Source organism: Triturus cristatus, chromosome 6, assembly GCF_964204655.1.
Source record: "Triturus cristatus chromosome 6, aTriCri1.1, whole genome shotgun sequence".
Classification (NCBI taxonomy): Eukaryota; Metazoa; Chordata; class Amphibia; order Caudata; family Salamandridae; genus Triturus; species Triturus cristatus.
This window is the reverse complement of record NC_140589.1, coordinates 207348982-207368591: the sequence shown is the minus strand read 5'-3', so window position 1 is coordinate 207368591 and position 19610 is coordinate 207348982. Positions and strand designations below refer to the sequence as shown.

Genomic DNA, 19610 nt, shown 5'->3' with positions numbered 1-19610 from the left:
GAAACTCGCGGTCGGCGTAAAGAAGGACCGCCACAGCATGGCTGGTGGTGGCGGTCCTTCGGCCATTGTAATCAACCCCCCCAATTGGAGCTGAACTGTTCTCCCTTTCTACCACCGCCAGATAAAGATGTATGTGTTATTGCTTGTGATGGTGTATGATGCAGCAGTTTAATAAAAAGAACTTTAAAGAAATAATCCTTTCATAAATTTCTTTATTATCCATGAAGAAAAGAGAGACAGCTTTAATAGAGGTCGTAAGAATCTGGACATGGCTGCCAGATGAGTTATTATTAAAGAGTCGATAGGTACTAACTCCACCATTTGAAGCAGGTGAAGCAGGAACTCTTGAGGGCTCACCTTGAGTGGATTTAGAATCTTTGTGACTTCAGCTTTTAAGTCATATAAGTTGATTCAGCCCTTCTGCCACAGGGTTCTAAGGCGTTCTGGAGGTGTATTTAAATATACAAATCCTACATCTAAAACAGCCAAGTGCTCAAGTAAATAGAGGCTGAGCTTTGATGTAACATCTTAGGCCTTTCATCAGGAGATATGGCTGTGCCTTGAACTGAATCGGTTTGTCCAGTGATACAAAGATGTATATTTTAGAATTGTCTGACCCATGCTGGAGCAACCAAGATGAGACAGCAGTACCTCTTTTGATTTTGCACTGAACCATGGGTTCCAGTGAAACCATGAAGAGATGAACGCAAATATCCCTAAGCAAAGCATCAAAGTGCTTCTCTCTCAGTTCTTGGGGTCCACCATTGGCTTGTGAAGAGTTGGCATAGTGCATTCTCTGAAGTCAAAAAAAGATTGTCATACAGGATACCCCATCTCGGAAACACCAGCTGTAACTGTCTGGAATCTTTCTCCCATTCGTGGCAGTCAGTGTCCATCCTGCGAAGGGCATCTGCCCACACAGTGTTGTACTGGAATTCTATTATGTTTATGTACAGAGATTGCTCCTGTTGATTCTGGAGTCTGCTTGTTGCATTTGAAGGTGTGCTGCCCAGCCTTTTAGGGAGACATCCATCATCAAGTGGAGATGGAGATACTGAGAATGCAGAGCTCGCCCAATAAAAATATGCTCTTTCACCATTCACCACAAGAGTGTATTTTTATGGGACGTATAACTACTATAGAATAGTCCTATTGACTGGTGTGGTGACTTTCTGCTAAAAAGGTAACCTGAAGATCTGCTAGTTCTTGGAGTGAGAGCAACATTTGCCACAAGTTGAATGCTTCATCTGTCAGACCAAACAACACTTTATATATGTTAACTGTGATACCGTTTTGGGAATTAATTATCTTGGGCCAAGGTTATAGATCTGGGGCCCCCCTTCCAGAGACTGAAGCATGTGTAGCATGCAACAAGTTTGAGCATAAAGGAACTAGAAACAACTTGTGAGAGATTGGATTTTGCAGCATTCGGTGTGAACCCAAGCAGATAGAATGGGTTGAGAGTTTGCTGAAATTGTTCACTTCATGTTTTTTGGGTGTCTTGATGAGCTGTGTAAGAAACCGGATTACTATTTGGTGTGGTTGACTAACCACCTCAAGGAATATTCACAACCTTTTGCAGGGTGAATCCTCAAAGTCACTAAAGACCTTGAGCTCAAACCCTGATAGCTATGGCACAGAGCAGACAGGCTTAACGAAGGGCAATTTGTAATAAAATCCCAAACTGAATTTGAAAAATAGAGTCTAATGTAAGAAACAAAACGACACCAAAATGCCAAATATTCAAAAAGTGGAATCAGAGCTAGGTTTTTTAAGGTTTTAAGTAGGAATATTGGCAAGAAGCATATAGTACAAATGATAGTCAATGGTCGCAGTAGACCGGAACCTAGATGCAATTTGACACTGACCGCGATGAAGCATGTTTCGGATTTGCCAACCAGGTTTGTCCTAGCCAAAGATTTTACCTTCTGCTTTTAGTCCTTTAAGTCCTAATCTACCACAGGAGTACACTTCTAAAGCCCTCCATGACCTCAAGGGAGGCAGGGGAGGCACTTAGAGATTCACAGTGTCAACGCAGAGGCCAGTATCAGGGTCTAGGTCTTTGGGGGGACTATACTATGGTAATCCTAGAGTCCTCCCACGTCTAGCACTAAAATACAGTTTGGAGCAGTCACTGCCCTGTCCTTTTAAATACCATGCGCCCTGCCTTGTGGGCTCCAAGGCCTACGTAGGGGTGAATTATTAATATTTAAAAGGGAGGGTTTGGCCTGTCAAAACGGGTTTATTTTGACTGGTCGAATTGCAGTTCCTACACTGCTACAGTCAGTCTACACGGGGTAGAACTGAAGCCAGGTTAGCACTACCACTGTAGTGGATGGCACAATATGTGCTGCATTCCACTAGTGACATTTAACTTCCAGGCCTTGGGTACACCTTGTACCATATTTTAGGGACTTATAGGTAAGTTAAATATACCAATGTTTAAAGCAGAAGCACAGGCATGTAACTACAGGTTAGCATGGTTAAAGTGCATACAGGTCTAATGTCGGCAAAAATATAGGTTCAGGCAAAAGGCAAAAAATATGAGGTGACTATGCAGAACAAGCATTTGCAATGCAATAGGTCTCACATTTGTTGCAGTTGGAGCTACTGGCATTGTAAATGGCAGTGTTTTTTTATCAATGTTTTTGTTTGCAGTGGAGTGATTATTTAAAAATTACACACTATACTATAAGCTATTCTAGCAACTGTACAGTTAAGCTATGGCTATTTTAACGTAAAGGAGTGTGAATGGATGAATAAAAATACAAAAAACAGGATCTAAAAATTTACGATGGAATGTATAGCAGGGGACAGGGACTACCGATCACCACAAATGTACTTGAAGTGATTGGGGCATCATATGCAATAAAATAAATCGGTAGTACGGGGTGTCAGCGACGCTTGTGCAAATGTTGTTCAGCTGGTGAAGTGGTCAGCTCTGTTTGCAGATGCAAAGTGGTGAAAGGTGAAGTATTCAGCTCTGTTTGCAGGCACAAAGGGATGAATGGTGAAGCGGTCACTCACTTCAGCGGTGAACATGCTCTTTACTGTTGCTCATGGGCATCAAGAGACTCTGCCAGGTCTAAGGCATTCCAGAGACCTTATATGATGGCTGGGGTTTGTAAATGAACCTACATTAAACACCACTAAGAGATGAAGCGATTTCTGCAACATCACATGATTTTTCTCCAAAATGTGTTTTTTCAGTTTTACTTTTTGGATTCCTGGGATGCTCTGGCATAAGATTCCCGGTTCCACCATGATTCATTTGGTACAGTAAATAAACACAATAACCAAAAATACTCTCAAACTGCAGTTTAACGGAGACGTGGTTTTCTGTGTAACAGACAAACGCCTGACCATGGTCCCAGCAGGGGCACATGCCACCTAATCTAGAGACACTTCTCTCACAGTAGTTGTGCCAACTCACCTGCAGCCAAAGCTATGGGTCATGGGAAAATGGGATGGAGAGTAAGGGGGTACAGGGAGAGAGAGAAAGGGGGCACAGGGAGAGAGAAATGGGGGCATGGAGAGAAATGGGGGACCGAGAGAGAACGGGGGAAGAGAGGCTGGAAGGGTGAAAACGAAAGGGAGAGAGGGCACTAGTGAGGGGGGTACCGGAAGGGGAAGGAGGTGGACAGGTGACATACATTTTAAAAAGCAGGTCTTTGGCAGTAGGTGATGACTGCTGGCAAGGACCAACACCCGGAAAGGAGGTTTGACATCCGAGCCCCCACTATTATAATGTGAAACTATCATTCAACTACAATATCACAAAAAGGTGCTAGTTTTCCAAAGACACATGACCCGCCTGATGTACACACTACAAGATTCTTATAAGTCCCAAGAACATAAAGACTAATTCATCTGGCACATTGGAAAAAAATTATACTTTTCAAATAGCCCTCCGTATTAAATTTGCTCCATTTCTACGCTCGGTTAACAGATATAACTACTACCCAATCAATGGTATTCAATTGATCCACCTCGGAAGAATGAAGGCTGAGGCAGACTTGCCGGGAGTGTAACCTCTGCCCCTTACAAGTGTACGTCTCACTGAGCCCTTCTGCCGGTATTGTGTTGGACAGCTGGTTACAATTCGATCAGTTGAGCCCCTTATGTGTAGCCTTTAAACAGAAACACAGCAAAGCCCGCTTTTGTATTCGCCAGATAACTAGGAAAACCAGCTATACACGAGGCGCGAGCAGCAACCGGAGTCACAGAGGTAGAGAGACCAGCCTTGGCTCCGCCGGTTATGAATAACTTAATATTCACGTACCTACCAAACATGAATGTGTCCTTCTATAATGGATGTGGTATACATGTAAAGTGCTCCAATACCTACGGATTGAGTTTGCGCTAAATAAAAAAAACTAAAAAATAAATACAAACACCTAACAGATCTGTTCCAGGTCAGGCAGCGGAGTCATAGTTCGCCCGACCCTTGTGAAGACAGAGCAGCCGTCCCTGAAAATCAGCAGGGCAAGGGCGAGGATGTGGTCCGTCGGCTAAACTGCCGACTTTGGTGCTGGAAACCAGAGTTTGAGCCCCGAGGTCGCATCAACATCCTGTGATTCTGGGCAAATCACTTAATCTCCCCGTGCCTGAATGTGTAATGTAAATACGGTGCTCGTGTAAAGCGCTCCAATAAACTTCGGGTCGAGTTCGTGCTATATATATAAGCAAAAAAAACCAAGTACAAAGGCAAGTAACAGTACAAGGACATGTCGCCAGCTAGTCACGTGCACTCATAACCACACCTACAGGCGACGCAACAGCACAGTGAACCCATCCGCCCAACACCGGACATTTTGCAACTTGCTTTTATATGGTGTACGCATAGTTATACATTTGCCACACTTGCCTCATACCATCATCTCCTGCATATTTTTCCTTTTCTCGCATAATTTAGCCAACCCTGCCAGTTATACTATAATAAAGTAAACAAACTAAACAGTTCACAGAACTTACCCTAGTAAAACAAGCGTCTTCAAATAGGTCGTGTCTCCAATGAATGTCGCTGATTCGCCTTCTTTGAAAATGTTCAGTGTTGCACGTTTAAATAGAGCATTGGATGCACGAAAGATAGCACTAAGTAAACAAAGTAATTGCTAAAAATGTCCTAAAACATGCCGCCCTAATTATCGCTTGCCATGCAGCTTTTATGACTAATAAAGGCGTGGCGGTGGCGCCAGTAATACGCCTGCTCTCGATCACCACACAGAAAGTGAGAATTATAACAGCATGAGACCCCACAGTAATCATTAGCACAGCATGTCGACAGACGCCCCAGGCTGCTAGAGCACTCAACTATAATTAATGCGCAGCACGTCTTCCGGAGACGAGCACTCAACTGGAATTAACGCGCACAAGCTGTTCCACTATGAAGCGCGTTCACAGACCAGAATCGGCTCGTGCCCAGACCAGAATCGGCGCAGCACGTCTTCCGGAGACGAGCACTCAACTGGAATTAACGCGCACAAGCGGTTCCACTGTGAAGCGCGTTCACAGACCAGAATCGGCTCGTGCCCAGACCAGAATCGGCTCGTGCCCAGGTCTGTCTCCCTTGGGAGTAAACACGGCAACAATAGTCTCGTTGGCGGCAGCGCTTCGCGCTGCAACGCCAGCGAGACCTAAAAATGAGCTTGAAATATGAAAAATCTTGTACCGAGTAAACGTGATTGGCCACCACTGAGGTCAAATATTTGTAAAGACTCATGGGGCCAGTTTGATGCCAAATGGTTAGGTCTTGAACTAAAAAAGTGTTATCCAAGAATCTTAGGAGCATTTTATCAAGAAAGGGCGTTAAAATTATCGCCGCTTTAGCGGCAGAAAACTGCCGCTAAAGCGGAGATAACGGGCTTGATAATATGCCCTTGAGAATTCCCATAGAAGCCCATGTTCTGGTGTCAATATGGGCTTCTATGGGAATTCTCTGCGGCATATTATCAAGCCCATTATCGCCGCTTTAGAAGCAGTTTTCTGCCGCTAAAGCGGCGATAATTTTAACGCCGTGCTTGATAATATGCCCCTTAGATATTTCCAGTGCCGAACATGGACTGGTATGTGGAAATTCTCCTGTAATCTTCTCCATAAACGGATCGAAATATATCAATCAGTGTCACCATCCTGAAGCCTTGTTTTTAGGTAAGCTTTTGAGAGCCCTCAGATCAAAAATAGGGCACCACTTTACTGACTTTTTCATGATGAAGAAGCTCAAATAAAATCCTTAATTTCATTGGGCCTTGAGATCATTCTCTCCTATGTTCTTGAGGTTGAGCTTGAGGATATATTTTTTTTTCACTGTCTCCTGATGATGACACTTTTTCTTTCTTTGGAGGTCTTGGAGGGGTCTTGAAATAAATTCTATTTAATGCTCATGTCAATTAATACATCCAGTACCCAGAGGTCCGAGGAGATGTTGCATCAGGTCTGAAGGAAAGCCTGAAACTTTCCAAGTTCAGTGAGACCGAGTTTAGTTTCTGCAAGAAACAGCTTCTTGCCCTTTCTGCTGGGGTCTATTTGAGAGCTTATGGTGCTTTCCATATCGGGAGTAAGACTGTCTCTGTTGATAGTAACTTGTCTGTTTGGCACAAGTTAGATTATTGGTAACCACCCTTCTGTCTATAAAACTATCATCTCTATTGGCAACTTCAGAGGAGTGTCCAAACAGACCATGTCAGTATTTGTTTTAATTGCCTGTAGAGCTTCATCCACATTCTTTACCAAATTGGTGCCCACCATCAAATGGCAAATCCAAAATGCTAGACTGCCCTTCAGCCTGAAGAGTGTGTTGTGGAGCCATCCACACCATCACAGATGTGCCTCTGTTGACATCTGGTGGAAGACACTGTTGGGGGCTTCTAGGGAAGCGTAGAAAAGACTAAAGACTAAGGGGGTCATTAGGATGGTGGAAGGACCGCCGGCCCGGCGGTGGCAGTCCTTCCGCCATCACACAGGACATTCCCACCGCCGAATTAGGATGGCGGTGGAAAACCCAATCTGTCCGCGGTGGACGGAAAGTCCGGCCGCCACGGTTCTGCAAGGCGGTCCTTTTCGGCCCGCCTTGCGTTACCAAAACACAGGGCAGCATTGAGGCGGTGCCGGCACCGCCATAGGGATTACGGTATCCCTTTCCACCTGTCTTTTCGCGGCGGTCATCCCACCATGAAAAAGACAGACGGAGGCTGTATTCGGGGGCCCGTTGCGGGCCCCCTCTGTGTTGGCCGGGTGCGCTGGGTTCATTTCCCTGCACTGCGTGGCAGGCACCGTATGGTACCTGCCACGTAATGCAGGGAAATGCAGTGTATGACATTTTAACATTGCGTTTGGTGCTGCAGCCAGCAGCACCGTCCGCAATGTTAAAGGCCCTGGATGCTCCTGCCAGTATGGGGGCGCATCCTTATTGCAGTGGTGGGACCGCTGCATTTCTGGTGGGCGGTCCCGAACACCAAAATGATCCGCCCGCCATTCGTAATGACCTCCTAAGTTCTACCTTATTTAAAATGGTTTTCGTATGGGCATGACCTTCATCTGCCTGCTTAACGGAAAAAAAGAGGAATTTCATACCACAATTGTTCATCTCAATGTGAAAGTATATGAGAAGAATTCGCAATTTTAGCTACTGTTGCTACAAAAACACTCACACGTTTGCCTACTGCATTCAGGCGACGATTTTGCTTGTTAGGTGGAGTCGTACAAGGAGCCAGAGGGTTTCATGAGTGACGCAGTGCTGCTGCAGATATAACAGAACACATGTTGCCAATGTTGAAATTGTGGCTGCATTCTCCATATGAGAGAGAACTTCCCCCCCAAGTTGGTCGAGAATCGCCATACATCTGATTTATATCCTAGCCTCGGGGAGCGTGTCATTAACTCTGGATAAGTATTGTCACGATTATTATGTCTTTTATCTTTTAGGTATTCCCCTGCTTGAAATGCATGTGTTAATTAAAAGTTAATTCGTGTGATTAATGTGGAATGCACGTTTTTTTTTCTTTTCTTTCTAACGTGATATCACGTTCACTTGAATATCTTTATAGTATTTAATCCAAAATTGCCTCTTCAGTTTTAATTCCTTGTTATCGGAAATTGAACACGGGGCATATTTACAACGATGTGGTGCAGCTTGGCACTGTAAGCAATTTAGCTGTGCCGCTGTGTACCATTTAAAAAACGCAGGGATGCACCGTATTTACCAGAATCAGGATACGGTGCACCCCTGTATTTTCCCCTGTGCCAGCACTAAAAAAGCTGCCTCGCGCTAGCGCAGGCACCCTTGCATAGGGTGACCAGACGTCCCCGTTTTCCCAGGACAGTCCCCGTTTTTGGAGAAGTGTCCCGACACTTTTCTCCAAGTGACTCAAATGTCCCTGTTTTCAAACAGTGTCCAGGTTAAACATAGAAATGTCCCTGTTTTTCATTGTTCCGGTTGAGCATGCGTGCGCATGCTCTCTTTGCACTGTTTACCGCATGTGTCGTCACTGAGGTGAGCGCTGCAGCAAGAAGGGAAATCCTTTGAAGAGAGACATTTTACACGCAGCGCCACCTACGTCATCGTGCCAGCCAAAGTTTCTACTTTGGATAAAACAATATTTCTTCGTCCTGTAGCTTGTATTCATAGCCATACAAACAAGAAGTGTTTTTTTTTACATTGTGCATGGCTGCCATTTGGCAATTTAGCATTCCGCAGTTTACCTCCCATGCTTTTCTGTTATGAGCAACTAAGCAAAATTGGTGAGTTGTACTTGACGTGGTGCTGACGCGCAGCTATAGAAACGAGCATTGATAAAGCTAGTAAATCTGGCGTTTGCTAGCCTGTGATGTTTTATTGATTTTTGGCAAATATGTGCTATAGTCCTTACAAGTGTAAATGTAATAAAAAGTACAAATGCTGCTGTGTAAAGGAGAGGGGTGCCAATAAAAGACCACGGATTAGTTGTCTGTAATGCTTCATCTCGGTCTGTGGAGGGAGCTGTCATTGTAGTCCTTTTTCTATGTCTATGACAGCTGTCACATAGTCCTAATTTTATGTCGATGGTTACTGCAAACCGTAGTCCTACTTCTATGTCTATGACCTGTTTTTTGTTTTGAGAATCTGGTCACCCTACGGCCTTGCATCATGGTGCAAGGATGCTTGCGTTGCAGGGATGATTCTGTTTGTGCAAGAAGGAACACCTTCCTTTACAAAATCAATAATTAATGGAGTTTTGCTTCTTTTGTGTGCAGCAAAATGCAGCACACATAAAAAGAGCAAAAAACGAAGAGAAATTAAAGTATATGTCCTTGTTGCGCCACTATAACTCATCCTTTTCAAAGGCGTTAGTTTTTGGCGCTGCCTGAGATTTACAGATCCGTGTAAATCTGCGGCAGTGTCAAAAAGCAATGGGTGTTGCGTGGGAACACCCAAAGCAACACCCTTTGCACGCCCCTTTGCTGCAGAAAACAGAGGAGAGGAGGGCCATATTTACAAGGCGGCGTTAAGCCCACAAAGTGGCTTAGTGGCACCTTGTAAATATGGAGCAGGGCATTGAGCCACCGGATCGTCTGAAAAAGTGACTCTCCGGTGGCACAATGCCCTTGTAAATATTTCCCTTAGAGGCATATTTACAAGTCCATAGTGCCACCGTAACTTCACATTTTTTAACGCTTCTATGGCGCTGTGCACTGGACCATATTTACAAAGCCACGAAAAACCACTTTGCCTATATTCGGGATTCTGGAGATGGGTAGGTGGAGAAGTTAGATTAAAAAGGTGCAGTAAGTATCTGATATCCATTTGATTCCTTCAACTAATAAGGGCTATATGGTTTCTGACTATGCATTAACTTCTTATTTAGATGACCTTCGTGTAGTCTGGATCCCACAAGTCACAACGGGCCCTCTTACAAAGGGAACTGGGTGAGCTAAGTGATTAATGCAATTTTCAGGTTAGTGTGTATATGGGACATAGCCTACAGAGTGGTTGCCTGCATATTGGCATGGTGTTGGCCATGCCAGAGTCTTCACATATGCATGGTGCATGTATTCAGTGTTCAGTGGTGTGGTTAACAAATATCCAATCACTTTGAACAACACTACTGATACTAAGATCAGTGTGACATGATATATGTATGAGCTATCCGGCAGATCTGTTTTTGCAAGACAAAGATTCATGGGTAACATATATCCAAGTGCTTGCAAATGCAATAGCAACCGGTGCACCACTCCCAAATACTTGGGCAGGTGCAGAAATCCTTCCGATATTTAAAAAGGGTGACCGTTCCCTACCAGGCAACTATAGGCCGATAAGCCTTATTGATTCCATTCAAAAAATTGTTGCTAGACTAGTGTTGGGCAGAATCAAGTCCTGGATTGAGGATATGAACATCTTGTCCCCATTACAAGCGGGGTTCCGCTCACACACCAGTACCGTAGATCAAGTCTTTCGATTTATGCTTATCTATTGGAGGGTTGTTATTATTGGAGGGGGTACAATCTACGCAGCGTTCATAGATCTTAAATCTGCTTTTGATTTGGTCCCTCGAACCAAAATGTGGAGTGCATTTGTGGACATGGGAATGCCATCGGAAATATTGGCTATCTTAGTCAAGTTACACAATTGTAATTATGCACAGGTTCGTTGGGGTATGCAGGGGAATGTCACGGACAGGTTCCCGGTTTTAAAGGGGGTAAGACAAGGGTGCGTGCTGGCCCCCACCCTGTTTTCTTTATTTATCAACAGGACATTTCAGTATTTTTCTACTTACCACACGGATGCCCCTACACTGGCTGGTATGAAGATACCCCTGCTCATGTTGGCGGACGATACTTTGATATTGTCAAAAACCCAAATAGGTCTACAATCCGCCCTATCCCGCTTTGCGGTATTTTGCCATGACAATGAGCTAGAGGTTAATGTGGAAAAAACCAAGTTTATGGTCCTCCACAAACATAAAGTAATTAAAGGGAAAGTTTTTATGAATAATGCTCTCCTTGAGCAGACAGAAGTTTTCACATATCTGGGGATTACTCTAGGCCGGAGACTAAATTGGAAGCCTCAGGTAGATATGTTGGTCCTTAAACACGCCCAATTAGCAAGTGCCCTTATCAAAGAACAGAGATTATCACAGACAAAGCCCATTGCCCCTGCCCTAAAGATTTATAATTCAAAAATCAGCTCCTCGGTATTGTATGGTGCTGAGCTATGGGGCTTTGAGGATTTGTCATCCCTTACGGTTGCACAAAACACATTTATGAGATCTTTAATAGGCCTTCCGCAATCAACGCCATTATTGCCCTTATATCTGGATTTGGGTTGCCAAGCAATTGAGGACATAGCGCGATTTCGGCCGGTTGCTTTTTGGCAAAGGCTTTGGACTACCCCTGAGTTGTCCTTGTATGCTAATGCACTGCATGAAGTAAGGGGGGCACTGTTCACGTAGAATTACATGGCTATATAAGTTAAAAACCATCCTGATTGATATGGGGATGAGTAGCCTGTGGAAGGATCCTGCCCATAACCCATTTCCACCTAAAAGAGTGTATAAAGCAGCATACTGGAATATGGTTAAGATCAAGCGCTTTTCATCCACAATAAGGTCTACTATGTCTAGGCGTTTTTTGGAACTTAAACATGAGACCGAGCTTGAAACTTATTGGGAGGTGATCACTAAACTCCATGATAGGAAGCGGTATCATCAATTTAGGGTGGGTTCCCTCCCGTTAAAAGAATTTAAAAAATGCTGGGACTCAGGGTCGGATGATAAATGCTCTACATGCCAAGCACAGACTGAAACAATAGCCCATATAATGTTTGTATGCCCTGCTTACAAGCATCCTAGGATAAAATGGCTCAAACCTGTGTGCCTCAATATGGGCACTAGATCAAGCATGGAGGCATTAAGGATTTTGAAAACTAATACTCAGGATTCAATCGTAATTGCAGTTGCCAAATTTCTGAGCTGGATGTGGGTTATCCGTGCTAAAAATATGAGGGGCCATAACTCTAGTCAGGTTTTATATTAATAATTATACAAAGATTTTGGGCATGGGACCAGCATAGTAGTATTATGTTTGCTTTGACACACACTTCTGTGTTTGACAGTGTGTTACTTAGTGTGTAAGGTATTTTGATATACGATTTTTGGTGGTCTTATGGCCACCATTGCTTTTATGTATATATGTATATATAAATATGTATGTGTATATATGTATGTACTATTGTATATTTTTATATTTTGTAACTATCATGTGTTTTATATACTGAGGGCCCTTTACTTCTAAATGTTGGTCGTTGACTTTTATATTCTTTTAAATCATGGACTTTTAATATGACTTGTTTTAAAAAAAAGTTTTTGTAACTTTTTGTCTTTTATGATTGATACAATCGAAATAAAGACTTATGACTGACTGTATGAGCTATCATTTTAAATGTATGTTGTTCTTTATCCATACCTAGAATAGGTCATAAAGTGTTCTAGAGATGATCATTACCTGAAACACATATTGTTCAGTGGTTTGTGGGGTGGTCGCAGTTCAACTGGTTTTATGTCTCAGTTTGGCACATTAACCAAGTCTTTAGTAACAGGGGGTCAAGAAAATCGAACTCTCTGTACTAGAGAATATAGAAAAGGCATCAGTATATTATATTGTTAAGCAGTACGGTTTATGCAGCTCTTGATCTTCCCAATATACGTAGTTACTGAATTGTGTGAAGTGGGATTTTTCATTTCTCCCTTAGCAGAAACGCACACATCTCACTGAGTCATTTGATTATTTGTAGGGAGTGGGTCCTGGTAGTGACCCCTTGGTTATCATCAGCTTTATTGCCTTGATCTTATCTTCTGTTGCTGTCAGAATCAGAAGAGTCGCCGTTCAAGTCTTGAGAATGCTCTTATGATGGTCCAGCAAGGACATGATGAAGATCCGGTGTAAGAGGCAGAGAGGGACTAATAACAGCTTCATGTTCTTTTGAAGACGTTGGCAGAGTTTGAGGGTTACTGGTAGAGACAGCAACATCTGGACTGTTGGTTTGAGCCAAACAGTGTGGTAGACAAAGTGTGGGCAGGGGCAACCTTCTATAAACTTTCTGAAGCATGGGCTTCAATGAGTCTGGAAAGCCTTCAAGCACTAGCGCCAGTGGCTTTGCCAGGAATGCTGATTGCTCTCTAATCCATCATCTGTCCTTGTCTTGGCCCCGATGGCAGTAAGGTTACTCCTCTGCTGAGTCATTAATGTGGATACGTTGTATATCCAGTATGATGTGAGTGTACCATAATCTTCATGCTGCCTTCCGTCATCTTTCACCTGCATCATTCCTTGTTCCACCTTATTGATTGGCTTGTCATTACTGAAATCATCATCCCCGAGTAATCATGCAGGAGGATCTGGTGTAATTAGCAACACTGAAATAGCCGATTGAAGTAGCAAAGCAGACATCAGTGGACTAATATGTAATATGTCGTCAACGTTTTCAGCATTGATGATACTGATGTCTTCAATTAATTTTCTGGCCTCAAAGTTATCCAACAGTGATGCCATTGTTAGGTTTGTCATTGAAACTTGTCCGTTGTCCACAGACAGCCTGTTGCCGAGGTCCTGATCATCGTCAACAGGGTCTTGCTCACCTTCAATAGGGTTTTGTTCATCGTCAACGCAGTCTTCTTCACTGATATAGCTTACCTGGCGGACAAAGGAGGTACTGATCACATTTTCTTTAATCACTGAGCATATGCCATCCTCCTCATCAACAGAACATTTGAATGAGATGTTACTATGCAAGGAAATTTGTAAGACTTTTGCAGGGTACTTGCAGAAGATCAATTTCTATTTTTTTGGATATGTGTTGTGACAGAGGGCTGTCACTTGTGCCAAAAGTCTGGACCTTGCTGACAGAATCCGAGGGTACATCACTGCCAAAGGATTGACCTAAAGATGATTCCTAGTGGTATTAGGATCTAATTTGTACACTCTTAGTGTTAGAACCTTGCCTCTGAGGAATCATGTTTAACAGAATAACTACTAGGCTAAGGTAATTTAAGCACCATAGCCTTGCTACTGAAGTTCTCGCATTCCTGTTCTTGTGGAGAATAGGAAATCAGTTGGTATTAAATACATTTACAAAACTTTCGTACCCCCCACAGGAATCATAAAGACTGAAGAAACAGATGTCTGAACAACAAAGTCACCCAATGACAAAAAGAAGCACTAGACCCACCTCCTGCAGAAGAAGTGAAAGATGTATCAACTAGAGACAGACAGATGTGCAAGTTACTGTAAAATACTTCTGGCTAAGAGCAGAGAGAAGCTATGTCCTTTTACCAGATGTGCAGTAGAAACTCTGAGCAGTGGAGCCTGTGGGAGGGAATGAGCAGTGTCTCCCCATCTGAGTGGCCGATGCCTGGGTCACAAAATGAGGTGGATAGTCTATGGCTGTTTTCAATGTTGTTAGGTGTATGTGCGCACTGCTATATTTACATTGTATACCAAGGATTCCCGACTGACGGCTGGAATTAATTCAAGCATGTGAATCTATGAAAAATACAATGCTGGAGAAACAAGAACTCACAACAACCCTTCTTAGGGTTAATGGCCAAAAACTGTCTGCCATATGTATTGTATAGCAACGCATGGCAAGTGTTATTCTGGTTTTTTTTTATCAGAAGCAATCAGAAATATGCCTCTTTCTATAAGAAGACAGAGAAATATCAAAACGGTACCCTCCAAAAAAGGTAAACACAAGACAATATTACAACTGCTTCTTACCGGAGAGGTTAAAAAAAAAAAAACAGTCTCTGGTGGCACGTGACTCAGAGTTAAATCTCTTGTGAGCTGAAGAATGTTCACATGTTGAAGATCCATCCCAAATTCTTTTACAGTGACAGAGTTCTGTTTTTTAGCGGTGGGCAATACCCTTCCCCAGTCAGGAAGAGAGGACACCGTGATGACATGGTGGCTGAAGAAAATAGTGCCCGGGAGTGTGGAGTTCTACACCTCCACCTTATAGATTGATTTACAGACCCAAAAAATTAGATGTATAGGGACCATATACTATTTTATCCGGTATGTTTTTAATCCTGCTATGTATTACGCTGTGCCAGGAATTCACGCCTGACCACGAGAAATAATACAAAGTATTATTGGGAGTATTTTCCTAGACCTTTAAAGGAGCGTGTGTATGTGAATGTCAATGTTAACATCATTAGCAGATCTGAATGTGATGAGTTTGGTAGTATAGATCCATTCTGACAAAAACTTCACAAGTAAAGAAACAAGAAGAAAAAAAATAACAAAAAGCAACTTTATTGGAAATGAAAATGCAAATCATATCAATATTAAAACCATGAGCAAATAAACAATTCAATGTACAGTTCGCAACATACGATATAAAAGTCCCTTTGAAGTCAGAGTAAACTCTTCCACAATCAGAAATTTGTGGCACTAAGCACAACGCATGTAGGTGCATGAATATAAAATACCAGGCACCTATAAAGTTCATATTTATTGGAAATGCTACAAGTACCTTGTTTCAGCAGAAATGTAACAATATTGTGCTTATTCTAAAAAAAAAAAATGGAATGTCAGTTATAGTACCTTAGTTAACAAACACAATATGACAAAATGTTTTTGGCTGATATGTTTGAACGTATTGCATTCAAAAAGCAAAGATGTACGTGTAAACAGGAAGTAAACAGAATATGTTAAACTTCTGGCAGACAAAAATGCTAAACTGAAATGCAAGATAATTTAAAGCGAGAACAAGGTGAGGGTTTCCAAGATTGTGCTCTGCAGTAACGATAAACATTGGGGTCAATTCTTCTTGCTTTATGGATTTCTATAGCGTGCTGCCTTTAGAGCGTGTTGGCAGCTAAAGTCACAAGAAAGGCTTTTGCATTTGACTGAGGGCTGAAAAGTAAAGTCCTGACCTTCCTGAGAACTAGTAAGGTGATTACAGATACACCATCGTGTATGAGGTTGGTGCTTTGGGTTATTACGACTATTAATGTTCCGTAAGTAGGAGATTTGGATTATTTGTCTTTTACTAATTAATCTATTGCCATGTATTTGGTCTCAGTGTGCTTAAAGGTGCCAAATTGGAACTAATGCATGCTAAAATCTTTCCTATTTGCAAAAATTAGTAACCGAGTGACAGAGACACACTATGCATTACCTTAAGGCTCCTTCAACATGGTGGAGTCATACCCTGGACCATTGAACAGTAAGATTTTGAAAATTTGAACACATAGATGTAAGGCACATAAAATGTTCCTCTGATTATCTACTGGCAAATGGACAGCCTTGTCTGGTAACATACTTATTTTTATTTAATTTGGTGTTGTATATTGGGTTGGTTGATTTTTGACAGTCACTTTGTACTAACCTACTACAGGCCACCTGTTATACATTAGTGGTGCAGAAATGTATGAGGTGTGTAAGGAATCCCTCAATGGAAAAGGGTACGATTCCTAAAAAGGTGCAGCTTCGTGCGATCACATTTTTGGTGGGGTCCTTCCCATCTAGATGGTGGTAGAGTGGTCCCACTGTGATCAGATCAGGATGGGAAGGCTTTTGGGAACAGGACTTCTTATAACCTTTTATTTTAAAGTTGGTAGGCTGGGCGTTGCCATACGTTCTGAGTCTAAGAAGTTCCATATGTTACTTCCTTACATCCTGATGTGAAATGCGAAGCGCTCAGAACTGTAAGAAATATTTTTGAATAATTTGAGATCCTAGATTAACCATGAATAAATAATGGACAATTTGTAAGGGTTTTAACTGAAGAACTATCGAGGCCACTTATTTGAGCCATCTAGTCACTAATATGCTCCTAATTTTTTAGAAATGTTTACCTCCAAACCATGTACCCCCACCTACCTGCAACATGTTTTCTTTTTACAGGCATATTGTGTCCCTTCCTTCATGAACTTTTGTGAGTATATTCTGGAAGTCATGTTCTACTGGTCCAGCATATAAACATACGTTTTTGAATATAATCCATAAACTCACTATTCACCCCATGCTACCGTAGATTTATCCAGAAAACAAACCAAATGCTTGACTTTTACAACAAAATCTAAACGGTGTGCTTCTGGGTTGCTGCCTGCAGCCACTCTGACAACATCATTACAAGGTAATTCGGACTCGATTTAAAACCCGTACATTAAATCTTTTCTTTAAAAAACCCTTTTCAGCAATACTAAATATTGTAGAAATAGTACCTTTTATTAAATAAGAAACAGCTTACACTGGCAGTACATTGTTCATTGTTAAGTCAAAAACAACTGAAATGTGTAACCAGACACTGGTTTTAAGTGCTGTTAAAGAAAACATGTATATTTTACAGTTACAAACAAATGATCATGTGGAAGCTTCAAGCTACCACATACAAACAATAAATAGAATCACTTAGCACTTTCATCTTGAAAGAAACAGGAGCATAAGAAAGAATGATCTTTTTAAGCATACTTTGTATACACCCTTTAAAAGGGAAAGATTATTTGTTTGTTCGAGATGACATCGCAAGACCAAATTCTGAGGAATGTACCAGTATTTTCAAATTATGTCTGGGACGATATTGCTTATAATATTCATGTTGTGTATGTCATCACATGACACTTGTAAGAGGCAATATTGGTTAGTTTTCTTTTCAAGATGCAATGTTAAATGAATGTTTTTTTGTACACTGCTGATTTAACATTTAACAAGAGGATGAATCTATGAAAGATTCACTACTGTAGAACCATTAGTTATAGTATCTTGAGTGAATCCTGCATTGGCACGGCGGTGAAAGGACATACTCAATTAGCCTGGCGTTCTCTGCCAGTATAAGCAAGAAAATTCAGTTTCACTCACTCCTCTGCAATACAGTGCCTTGTGCTTTTTAAATTCACGTCCACAACTCCAACATATGGGCACACGGAAATGTCGACCCCCAAATAGAGCATTTTATGCTTCCAGGGTCTTGATATGTTTGGCTTAGATTTCTTCTTTTAACAAAACTATTATTATTTACAAGGCAAAACTGCCACTAAGGCAAACACAAATCCAACACAAGATTAAAAACAACACTTCCTTCATAAGTTACAAAAACAAGATACGCCCATTGTTTTAAGATGTAGGATTTCTTTTTAAAAAAACTACAAATATTATGTTAACCAAATTTCATTTATGGGTTCGAATTTTAAACCGCTGAAATAATGCTCTAATAAACAACACGTCACTATCAGGGACCAGTCATCAATATATTGCAACAATGAGAAATGTTTAAAGGTCCAAAGGTCATTAAATAATTATAAATATTTTTTAGACGTATATAATGAATAAGGTTTAGCAAGTAACCTCAGACTTTATATATATTCATAATTTACAAAAAATAAAGCCAAACACAAACAGTATTTATTAAATTATGGCTACAGTTGATATTGCTGTTTTCATTTGGCATCATAAAATTACTTTTGGTAATTGTCAGTGCCAAAAATATTTCAACGCTTAAACATTAAGGTCCGTAGCGATGGGTACCTTTGCGAAGGAATGTCTTACAGTATGAAACGGTGATGATCAATCCAACAACTGCTTTCTTCAGCAGAAAGTCTTCTGGTACCTGAAATGTTTAGATGGATTTTGCATAGTTAGTCTGCATCTTATATGGAAGCCCTGCAAAAGGCGTTCCCCATTGCCGACAAGTGAGATAGAATGAATTGTACAAATCAGTCCTTGGATTTTGTTGACTTGAAAAAAATATAGATGCAAGTAAAGACTGGAAAAAGACTGCCTATGACTCTTGCTGAAATGTCTCTTGATGCTTGTAGTCCCTGAAGTGCTCACAGTAGCACAGCTGTCCTTTCCAAAATCGTGTTATTTTGACTGTGAATGGAAATGTCATATAATAAAACAGCATAAAAGTTCCATGGGAATGTGTGAATTTGTCTTAAAAAACAATGCAGTTTGCTGATTAAGGCCATGCTGCTACCCTACGGGTTGCAAATACGCACTGTATTGACAGTAAACTCTATAAAAACAGGCACTTTGGTTTTAAACGAGCAGGTTGCACAAAAGGATTTAAACCCCTCAAGAGTAATTTCAATAAGGCCTCCATACAGACTCATCCATCCTGCCACTTGAATTTAAAATTGTGGGTGAGCTGCTGTGACTACCATCAGCATCCACTCCGTCATTCTGGTTGGATAGATTGGGATTTAGCAGTGTGCCACCATTGGATGTGGTGGTGCAGGGTGGAAGCATCCTGGATGGGGAACGGTCTCCCCCAGGTACCATGGGGAATTGATAAGATCCTGACGAAGTGCCATAGTAGAGATATGGAGTGCTGCTTGTTTGGAAGTGTCCACTTTGGTTTTGTGAAGAGCCAGGGTACGGCGGTGGTAGGTAAGTGTGATAATGAGTGGTCGCCGACATCCCCAGGGACATGGCTGAAGTGACAGGCGGAGTGTAGGTAAATGTGGTCGGATAGTGCATTCGCTGATTGGTAAAACGACTCTCCGTCAAGGATGAAATGCTTGTAAACTGGCGGGGATCAGAAAATGGGCCCAGTTCTGATGCACCTATTAATGAAAGAAGAATAAAGCACAGAACTTCATCAATATTAATATAAGAATTTACTAGAACAAAAC

At 41.8% G+C, this 19610-nt stretch overlaps 1 protein-coding gene across 4 annotated transcripts in view; it reads right to left on the bottom strand.

Moving 5' to 3' along the window:
- Positions 1–15266: 15266 nt before the first annotated feature.
- The window catches only part of RUNX2 (RUNX family transcription factor 2), a 305508-nt gene continuing 301164 nt past the window's right edge, over positions 15267–19610 (bottom strand). For all 4 annotated transcript variants that reach the window (XM_085610525.1, XM_085610527.1, XM_085610526.1 and 1 more), the window contains one exon: positions 15267–19541. In XM_085610525.1, the coding sequence (XP_085466651.1) occupies positions 19063–19541 (479 nt within the window). In that variant the 3' untranslated portion in view covers positions 15267–19062. The remainder of the gene's footprint in view (positions 19542–19610) is intronic.